The sequence below is a fragment of the Passer domesticus genome, chromosome Z (genome assembly GCF_036417665.1).
Source record: "Passer domesticus isolate bPasDom1 chromosome Z, bPasDom1.hap1, whole genome shotgun sequence".
NCBI lineage: Eukaryota > Metazoa > Chordata > Aves > Passeriformes > Passeridae > Passer > Passer domesticus.
Window position 1 is genome coordinate 51,124,008 of NC_087512.1, and position 10,773 is coordinate 51,134,780.

Here is a 10,773-nt window from a genome sequence, read left to right on the forward strand (position 1 = left end):
TGTAAGAAAGAAATCTTTGGCTGCTGCTGGCTGTACGTGAGCTTTGCCCTCTGCCTATTGTCTCAACCATGTAACGAGGCTGATCCCGCCAATAACGCTCAAGTCTTGTACCCGAGCAGCCCCGGCCCGTTCATGAAAAGGAAAAACACCGACACAGCTTGAGGCTTAGGAAGGCAAAGAGAGCCTGCAGGGCAGGTGGCTGTGCTGTGACTGCAGCAGCAGGAGGGATCACCTCGGGGCTCAGGAGGGGCTCCGCTGTCCATCCGCGATGTGCCCGCTCCTCCTGCGTCCTGCGAGCCCTTCCCTGGCAGTGACAGCGGGAGCTGCTCCCTGCCGCCGGCCGGCTCCTCTGCCTGGAGTCCCTCCGAGCTGTGCACTACAAGATCCCTCTTGCCTGGAGCCAAATGCGTGCCTGCGCCTTGGGCTGGCTTTGCCAGCTCTCTTTTTCCAAGCGTGTGACTCCCAGGCTTCTGCCCCAGCCCAGGGATGTTTGTTATTTCCATCCCCAGCTAGTTTGACACGGTGAATCACTGTGGTTTTACCTAAGAGGTGAATTGTAAGAGCCTAAATGAGAGATGCGGGACTCCAGGCGGCTCTTCCAAAACGCAGTTTATCACATGCAAGACGTTAGAGCAGTCCAGGGTCGTGGGCGACAGAGCCTGTGCCTAGAGCTGTCAGCTGCATCTGCAGGCATGCCTGGAGACCCTTCCTTCAGGTTACAAATGCATTATATACATTTCTTTGCTGAGCATCTTAATACAGTAGAACCAATCTATACCTTAACTTTTATCTATAGCCTATCATAACTACTACAATTACCATATTCATGTTAGTATTCTCCAATCACTAAATGTGTTTACAGTTTAAGCCAGAAGTTGTTTTTCAGTTTTCTTGCAGTGGAAAATTCTGACACCTTTTTTCTACTTGCAACATTTGCTGACTTGTTTGCCTGTGCTATCTTTCTGCTTAGTAAAAACCTCTTCTTGTTTGAGGTGGGCTTATCCTTTGTTCTAAGTCATAAAAACCCCTTCTAACTAACATATCCTTTGCCTCCTTGGTTATCCAGTAAGACTGGCTCAGCAATTCTTTTCTTCTATATCAAAACTTGCTTCCATCTCTATTCCTTCCTCAGCTTCTACATTCAAAAATCTTTCTGCTAAGCATACGTATCTGTGAGACTTTCTTGTCAAATTTTCATCCTTCCCAACATCGAATCAATAAGATTGTGGTGCTTTCTTGTACACAATGTCCTGTTAGGACCAAGAAGAAGCTGCTCCTGCAGTTTGGCTTGTGGCTGTTCCTGCACCATTTGCTCCACACGGCATGACCAAACAAAGTCTATCCTTTGCTTTACTAAGTTTAGGCTACAGCTTCGTGCAAATACATGATAAAAGAGAAGAAATGCCATAAATCCCCTTACATTTTTCCCCTCCCTAGCCAGGGTGCTGCCTGAGGGGGTTCTGGAGATGGACCACATCTCTCTGACAAATACCCTCAGACGGATGTTTCACAGACAAGACAGGTCTCTTACCCACAGCTGGACACACCTGTGAGGAATTGGGTGCCACGGCCTGTCACACACTCGTCAAAGCTTCAGGATCAGTGAAGAAATAGGGACAAACATTGATGTGGTCGCTCATCACGGAAACGAGAAGTGCCCCAAAGCCAATGTCAGTTGAAAAGGGAAATTCATTACAGACTGCTGCAACTGCACTGCTTAGACAGAGCGACCACTGCCTGATACAAGATGGCTGCAGAATGGCACCACTCTGCTGCCCCTATCTCTAAACAGAGAAATATCCATTTCAGTTCCCACAATCGAGTATGTCACGGGTTACTGAGCGCTGCCTACAGCTCTCTGTGTGTGTCTGTCTGTAAAGAACCAAACATGGACTGAATTATCTGCATATCCACAGAGCAGGAGCTCTGCTCCCAGTGGAGTCCCGGAGTTTTCTCAGCAGGCCTTGGCAGCCAGTGCTGAGCCAACGTGTGGCTCTGCTGCCATCCCAAATCTGCGCTCCCTGTGCCCAGCCTGAGTGCAGGTGGGGCATGTGCTGGCCGTGGCCGGAGATTTCTATGGCCCAAATCCTGCAGCATTTCCATCTGCTCATGGCTTGGGGTAGCACAAATCACAAAACCCCCATCGCAGCTGACAAATGGCATTTCTTGCAGATTGCCACAGCCACACTGCTGATGGACAAACACACGATGTAGCTGCTGCTCTCTGTGAAGAGAGCTGCGGCTACAACTCACGAGAATCAATTTCCATTGAAAAACATAATTTATTTCAAATTGCTGCACCCGTGCTGACAATACAGAACTACACAAATCTCCATTTGGATTAAGAACAAGAATTTATTAGATTACTACAACCAGTCTATGTAAAAATATAAAAATACCAACTTCAGTTAAGAAAACCTAATTTATTGCCAGCCTCTACAACTCACTAGATACAAAGATCAATTAGGACTTTAACAACCTAATTTATTACATATTACTACAAGTGTACAGCCCATATAGAAATACAAAAATATGCATTCCCTTGTAGGGGTGCATTAGTTTTAAGTTGGTTTATTCCTGTACCCCCCATTCCTGTTATGGTTTTGCCCGGGCTCTCTCTCTCTCCCCCTCTCCTTGATTGTCCCGTCAGTTACGAGTTATCTCTCCTAATCCCTCCCTGGCTGCCTGTCTGTTATTCAGTGTCCATACCCTTCCATCCAGAACCTTCTGTCTTGGACACTGAGTGATTGGACCAGAGGTCAGGGTTCAACCCTCAGTTTATTCCCACTGGAGATCCGAGATGTTTGTTACGCGTTATTCCCTCCTCTCAAAAATTTAGATTGGTCATTGTATTCTGTTTATAAGGCCCTGCCGGGCAAGCATTTTTGTCCGCGCCCGACGCACTTTCAATAAACCCTCCCGTTTTCCCTGTCGGCGCGGTCCGGTCTTTCTCCTGTGGGTCGCAGCCCAGCTCCTCTTCCAACGGCTCTGGGGGTTCTCGCCCTTCTGAAGGCATTCAGCCTTAAGCACTCTCCCTAGGAAGTCTCCCAGGGGGAGAGTGCCCTTCCCCCCTCAGTGCTGCCGGCGGCGCGGCCGGAGCGTGCCCGGGAGTCAGAGTCTTAGAGGCTAGCTGTCGCCGCTGCATTCCCTCCCCAAGGAACCTTGTACCAAGAACCTTATCGATACAACTGTACAACTATATGACTCCATACATGTTTAAATAGTACTAAACACACACACACAGAAATATTTATATATATAAAAAATATATATTGTTATATATATATAAATACCTATATAACAATCTACATATGTAAACAGAAATTAAATATTACATAATATACACTATATATATGAATAGATATATTACAGAAAGAAAAGGGACCCCAGCTGCCCCATCTTCAAAGCCTCTCCTGCGGCCTCTTCCTCCCGGGCAGAGCAGCTCTCCTGCACAGGGACAGCAGATAGGACATCTGGGAAGCAAAGGGAACACTCAGTCAGTAGGGGCACGTTTCCCTTGGCAGCAGCTGCACTTCCATCAGGGAAGAGGAAATGTCAGAGCCTCCCCAGGAGGGTCAGAAAGAGAAAGCAGCCGAGCGGGCCGGGCTGTGGTGAGCGCAGCCGCGGCGGGACCGTCCCGCAGCCCCGGCAGCCCGGCAGAGCCGGCACAGCGCCCGGGCCCTGCCGGCACAGCTGCCTTGCCCAAGGACAGCCCCTGTGCCAGCCGGGGCAGCTGCGCTGAGCAGCCCCAGCACGGGCAGGGCCCACGGCCACAGCCCACGCCAGCCTCAGCCCCACCCTGCCTCCCCGGCCCTGGGGCCTCACCCGGGCTCTCTCCAGGCTGGCAGCAGCAGGGCCCCGCTCCCTGCTCCTGCTGCTGGCCCTCGGCTTCTCCCTGCTGGCTCCCGGCAGTCTCCGGCGGTCCTCGTGGTCTTCATTGCAGCTGTGGCAAAAGTGGAGGTTCTGGAATTGGTTCCAAGGCCTGGCAGAGCTGCAGTCCCGGAGCCCTCTGTGCTCCCTGCTGGCCCCTCCATCCCCTCAGCCCCGCCATGCTCTCGCCAAACCCCCAGCCCCCTTCAGCTTCTCCAGCCCCTCACAGTCCTCTCACCCCCCTCAGTCCCTTCTGACCCATCCCGTCCCCTTAGACCCGCCACCCCCTCAGCCTGTGCCACTTGCCTGTCACCTCAGTGCCACCATGGCCCTGGGCTGCCCCACAGCCCTCAGCCCCAGCAGCAGCTCAGGGTCACCGTCCCTTCAGTGCCACCGCCCCCTCAGCCCCCTCAGCCCCCTCAGTCTCACCGTCCTTCAGCAGCTCCTCAGGGGACAGTGCCTGGGGCCACCGGCAGCTCCCACCGCTCCAGGGACATCCGGGGCTGGAACTGCTGCTGTGCCCGGCCCGGCCGCCAGCTCGGACCCAGCCCAGGGAGAGGGGACACAGGGGGCACAGGGGGAAAAGCCAGAGGTGAAAAAGGCAGCCGAGGGGGAAAGAGGTAAAAATACTGCCTAGACCTACACTAACATCAATCTATCCATCTAAAAATCCATATAACTCTAACTACATATCGATGCAGATTTATAAATATAAAAATATTAAAAATATATTATTACTCTCTATGTATATAAATGTCAATTTTAAAATCTATAAATGTAACTACATGCACATAAATATAATTCTATCACATCAAAAACTATATATAGATTTAACTGTATAGATGTATATATATATATATATATATATGTTCTCTATAAACCTACAAATATAACTATGTGGATATATAAATAGGATTGTATAAATCAATAAATGTAACTACAAGGATATATAAATAGAACTATGGAAATCTATAAATCTATGTATAAATGGAGGGATTCCACCTGCCCGATGGTCACAGGCTCTCCCTCCGATCCTTTTTCTCACGCAGGGCAGCCCTCCTGGCAAGGTAGATTAGGTGGAAATCTGAGAAGCAAAGGGAACACTGGGTCAATATTGGCCTCTGTGCATCTTTCCTCTTGGAAGTCACTGTCCTTGTGTCAAAGACCGTAAAAGATGGCCTGAAAGGCAGAGTCTCACTTGGCAATTTGAAGCCTGCTCTTTAAAGAGTCAGAATCCATCCAAGCATTGAAAATTTCTGAAGTTTTGAAGAATCCCAATTAAGTCAAAACCCTTGCAGTGCAAAGGGCACCCATGAGAGCTGGAAACACAGGCAGCCCCAGCTGCCACAAAGAAGCCCAGCTTTGTTCTTTCTCTGTGCTGACAGAGAGACCTCAGTCCCCACTGAAATGGCTGAAGCTCAGGGCTGCTGGAAGCTGAGCTATGAATCAGCACCGTTCCCTGCCGTCTGCAACCTGCCCTCTGCAGTGAGCAACAGCTCCTCCAAAACAACCACCAGCTCTGGGATGAACAGCTGGGAGGGAAAGAACTTCCTAGCAGGCCTGCAGGCTGCAGCAGCTTTGCTCAAGCATGCAGATCCAAAGTGCTCTATCTCTCCTTTAGTTCTCACTAATTTGGGGTAATTTCAGGTTTTCCTTGAGCTACTGGATTTGTGACTGATGATTTGCTTGGCCTCAGAGCTTCTGCTGCTTGTATTTTTAATGTATCTCACTACACCTACCAGCAGACTGGTACAACATTGATTTAATGCTTGGAGACAAACAGCTCAGACTTCTACACTGACCTTTTCTTGTGGTTTTTTTCTCTCCCTTCAAGAGTCACTCAGTGTTGCCTCCAGAGCACTGACACCCTACAGCAAATTTATCCATGGACATCAGCACAAAACTGGGACACCCGAGTTGGTGACACAACTCCACAAGGTCAGCTTTATTCCCTCCTCCCTTGCCACAGCAGAGGACTCAGTGTCAGAGCCTCTGGAGAAGCGTGGAGGGCAGGGCTCGGGGAGATTGTGCCAGTGCAGGATTTGAACTAAAGGCACCAGGAAGCACCAGCCCTGCAGACAGGAGCTCAACTCTGCTCATCTCCCTTGCTGCCAGAGGCAGGCTCGCAGCAGCCATCTCACACCTCTCTAAACCAAGGGGGACTCTGTCCTTACCAAGCTCTTCGGGCTCCTGGGAATTGTTCCCGCACCTCCTGGTGCCAGGCAAAGCTCCTTCTGCTTCAGCTCTGTCCACAGGCTGCCCTCCTGAAGACTCTGGGGCAACATTAATATTCCCCTTGAAAGAGAAACAGAAAGGAAGAAACCCTTCTCACCAGTTACACCAAACACCTGGTCCAACAACTCCATGCCTCACACTCTTAATCCCTTGTTCCTAACAAGAACTCTGGGCCCCAAAGCCCTTCAAGAGTCAAAACAATTTCACTTCTCAAACACAGTCCAAAAGCTGTCAAAGCTGACAGTGTTGAACGTGGGGGTGACACTGAACACATGGAATGGCTGCTAAGGAAGGAGTCCTGGCACAGAGATTTGCTCCTCCTCCACAACCCTGAGCAAAGCAGTCTCATCCAGGCTGCAGCTTGGCAGGGACTGCGTGGGAACACACATCTCTTCCCACAGAGCTGCCCAAGAGCAAGGTGACTGAGCTCTGCAACATGGACAGCAAGACTGGCCAGTTTGCCCAGCTGAGGATTTCCCAGATGGAGACTGGGCTGCAGGCACCAGGTTACCCAGAGGACAAGAAAGCTGCAGCTCCAGCCCAGCCCCACACACGGCTCTGGGAGCGCCCACACGCCCGGCAGGGCTCACACAGCAGCAGCAGCTGCAGCCCAGCCCTGCTTTGCCTTGGCCTTCCCACCCAAAAGAGGCACAGCCCACATCTGCTGCTGGAACAGGCACCTCTGGCATGTCCCTCCCTGCACGGGACACTTGGCAATTCTCCAATCACTCTTCTCTTCTTTCCCACCAAACAAAGCCTCTTAGAACCTACAAAGCTTCCACTTCCTCACCACAAACACCCCTGCACGAGGGATTCTTCCCAGGAAAACAGGCACCCAAACCTGGCCAACACAGGCTCACACCTCTTCATCCTTATTCAGGGGGAGACTTTTTCATTCCCTCTTCTTTAGGAAGTCTTGTTTCACCAAGCAAATCTTTTCCTGTCCATTCACTGAGCTGAACTCAAGAAGCCTTTGCTTCTCAGCCATGCAACAACATTCACAAGCTCTCAGCTCCCAGCCCTTTTCTTCCCTGTCCAATGCAGTTACCTGAGCAGAGGGAGAAAACATCTCCTCCAGCGTCTCAAGCACCATGTCCAGATCTGGTGGTGGCAATTCCTCTTCCCCAGGAGTATTCCACAGCCAGCTGGGGGCTGTCCATGGTGCAAAACCAGCACTGCCAGCTGGAGCGCTGGGGCCTGAAGTGCCTGGGGTGGCTGCAAGAATCCAAACACATTGGTCAGGCTCCACAATGTGGCTTTGGGACACAGAGCTCTAGTGCTGCCTTGGATCAAACATCACAGGAAGCACAGAGCAACCTCAGTTCCAGAAATGTATTCAGACTTGCCAGGGGAGTGGGGGAGTGAGTTCTCCTCTTAAAAAATATTTATCCTAATTCACATGTACACAGATTAAAGCATGGATTGTAAAAGGGATATAGACACACACACACATTTTATAATCACAGCCTTTTGCATCTTCCCAGCAGCTTTGGGATTTGGCTACATTTGGTTTCTCATCACAAAAGACCACAGAAAGTGGATTCACCCAGGAAGAGCCCAGATCTTCAGACACACATGCTGAAATTAAACTGTGAGTTTTTTCTAAAACCAGCCTTGTGGGTGAGGCTGTATTCTGCAGCTCCAACTCTTCTAGGGCAGGCAGAGCTCATTTCAGTGGTTTGCCTTGATTTTCAGGGCAGACAGTCTTAAACCTCTGCAATATCCTCTCACCATCCTAGTCTGGCTTCATTCAAAGAAAGAGGGGAGTGCACCTAACACTGATGACTTGTTAGGCAATATCTTTTGCCTTGCCCTTGTACCCCTACAGAAGGGCTGTCTGGAAAATGCCCAGAACAGCCTCCAAATCTGCAGCAAGGACAGGAAAAGCTGGCAGAAAATCCTTCTGTTTTCAAGATCCCTCTTCCTAGGCGACTTGACACTTTCTACCCGATTCTCGCTTGAGATCTACCCATGATAGAGCACTGCAGGAAAACTCTTTAAAGGGTCACTAACCAGGACCTGCTTGGAAAGCAAGGGTAGAAACTCTTTCCCTACCTGATGAACTGCAGGCTGGCAAATACTGCTCTGAAGATGTGCAGCTGCTTCCCTCTGGAGAGGCCATGGAAGGGCTGTGATGGTCTATGGGACGCAGAGAAACCGTGAGCTCAGGGCGGCATCTGCAGTCTATGGGAACCAGCGGAATGATGAGCTCACGCTTGAGATGAAATTTGCTGGTGCCTGGTTCCTCTGATGAAACCCCAAGAAATCCAGATGAGGCAAAGACTTTCTTGGGCGATGTCAGGAAAAGGTCAGACTCCTGAGCACCTGCGCTTAGCCTGGAAGGGCCTGGAGGCAGCTGTAAACCCTCAGGTGAGGCAGCAGTGAGGTCCTGGTATGAGAGCACTGTGTAGCAGTGAGGGAAGAAGAAAGGAAGCAAAGAGAAGGCCGCGTCACTATTGGTCTTTGGGTGTGTTTCCTTTGGCAGCAACTGTACTTCTATCAGGAAAGACAAAAGCTCCCATCCTCCCAAACAGGGTGAGAAAGAAAAAAATCCCCACATGTTCTGGGGCTATTCAACTAACAATTCCTTGTCTAATTAGCTCTGCCCTATTTGTTCAACTGTCTGGGAAAACTGTCCCACTGCTGCTCCTTGGCAGAAGGCAACTGCCAGAAACCCAACTGCCCGGTGCTTTCTCCTCTGCTCTACAGGGACAGGAGGCTCCCTCCAGCTGCGCTTGACTGGGACAGGGCTCTGGGCCAGGCAAGGAGCAGCGCCAGCCACGGCGCACGGCTGGGCCAGCTGCAGCCGAGCGGGCCGGGCTGTGGTGAGCGCAGCCGCGGCGGGACCGTCCCGCAGCCCCGGCAGCCCGGCAGAGCCGGCACAGCGCCCGGGCCCTGCCGGCACAGCTGCCTTGCCCAAGGACAGCCCCTGTGCCAGCCGGGGCAGCTGCGCTGAGCAGCCCCAGCACGGGCAGGGCCCACGGCCACAGCCCACGCCAGCCTCCGCGCCCACAGCTCCCACTCTTTCTCACCGGCTCTGGGCGGCTGCCCGGCAGGGAAGGACGCCAGCGGCCGCTCCGTGCGGAGCTGCTGGAAGCGGCTGGGCTGGCGGCTGCGCACCTCCAGCCCCGCTGCCAGCCGCTGCCTGTTGGCCCTGGTCAGGCGCTTGATATGGAGCAGGAGGTCGGGGCGGTCGCGGCGAAAGTTGGGGTTCCTGAAGTGGAGCCAGCCCCCGGCATCGCCGGGCTCAGATGAGCCAACCCGGCTCGGCACCTTGTGGAAGCCGTAGAGGTTGAGCTGCCGCACGAAACTACCGAAGTGCGTGGCTTGGAAGGAGTCCGGCGTCGGCCCCACCCCCTCGCCGCCCCCGTGGGCGTCGCCCGGGCTGAGCAGCTCCCGCTCGAAGAGCGAGCGGTCGACGAGCAGCCCCTGGGCGCGGCTGTCCCAGCGCACGGAGCGGACGCGGGGGCTGTTCACCAGGCGCCACAGCTTGGCGGGGAAGGCGCTGGCGCTGAGCCCGGCGGGCAGCGGCAGCTCCGCCATGGCTCCGATCGCCGCCTGTGGCCGCAACGCCCGCGGCGCAACGGCCGCGGCTGCGCCGGCGGCGCGCGGCCGGAGGGGGGCGCTGCGCTCGCGCCCAGCGCGGCCCCGGCGCGGGCCGGACTTGGCGGGGACGAGCGCGGCAGAGCCGGGGCCGCGGGCACAGCGCGGGCGGGGCGGCTCCCGGCGCTGGCCGGGCTCCGCACGGCACGGCACGGCACGGAAGGGCAGCGCCCGGCACGGCATTTCAGGGCAATGGAAGCCCGTGGCGAAGGCACTGGGAGCAGTTGCGGGCTCTGTCCCCACTGTGCATCCCGTGCCTGGGTCACCATCGGTGACAGAGAGGAAGGACATTGCTCTGGCTTGGCTGGGGAAAGGATGAGAAGGGGGCATTAGAAAACATTCATTTGGTCTCCTTTTCAGCAGACTGGCTCTTTTTATCTCACCATGTCTGCCTGTCTTTGGCAGAGTTGGCACATTTCTCGTGCTTTAGAGTCAGCTACAGCAGCAGGAAGGGGCAGCAGGTTTGTCAGATTGATTTCAAAGCTAAAGTGCTGCCCCATGGATGGATGCTGCTTTATTCAAGGGATTTCTGGCCTGGAGTTGTAGTGAACTCATGCTGGTGTTTTCCCAAACAGTGTTGCCTTTTTCTTTCCTCAGGAATCCCCTCTTCTTCCCCCCATCTGGGGAGAGTTCCAATGCAAATGCCTCCTGCAGCCAGCTCTTGTCACTGTAGACTGACAAAGGAGATTTCACAATGGAGAGAGACTCCCTAGAGCTGCTGTGGAGAGCTGAAGGGGGAAGCTTTGTCCCTCAGCCTTGAAGTCTTGTTGGAGAACTGCTTGTGCTCTGGGGGACGCACAGCTTTTCCAAGCCCTGCAGGTTCATTCCTGAGCTTCCTGACACGCCACAGACTTTGGGGCTGTCATGTTGGAGCACAAATTTCAGTCTGGGAACTTTTGTGACACAGGGAACAGGATTAGCCCTGCAAGGCCAGGCTAGGGCCAAGAGCAGAAGGCCAGCAGTCTGCATTTGCCCCCAGGGAGCCCTCCAGAGCAAGAAGCCACTCCTGGCCAGGGGCTGAGGTGCCCGAAGCTGCCTCCCCGCTGTGCAGCTCTGCAGAGCCCA

The 10,773-nt window shown here is 53.3% G+C and overlaps 1 protein-coding gene across 1 annotated transcript; it reads right to left on the minus strand.

Annotated features, from left to right (window-relative positions):
* Positions 1 to 4,344: 4,344 nt before the first annotated feature.
* LOC135290955 (uncharacterized) lies at positions 4,345 to 9,673 on the minus strand. The gene is made up of 5 exons (XM_064404967.1): positions 9,138 to 9,673; positions 8,161 to 8,508; positions 7,154 to 7,320; positions 6,045 to 6,165; positions 4,345 to 4,954 (listed from the first exon to the last, which is right to left on the minus strand). Exons 1-5 carry the CDS (start codon positions 9,646 to 9,648, stop codon positions 4,884 to 4,886), a joined length of 1,218 nt encoding a protein of 405 aa, XP_064261037.1. The 5' UTR covers positions 9,649 to 9,673; the 3' UTR covers positions 4,345 to 4,883.
* Between the last annotated feature and the right edge of the window lie 1,100 nt (positions 9,674 to 10,773).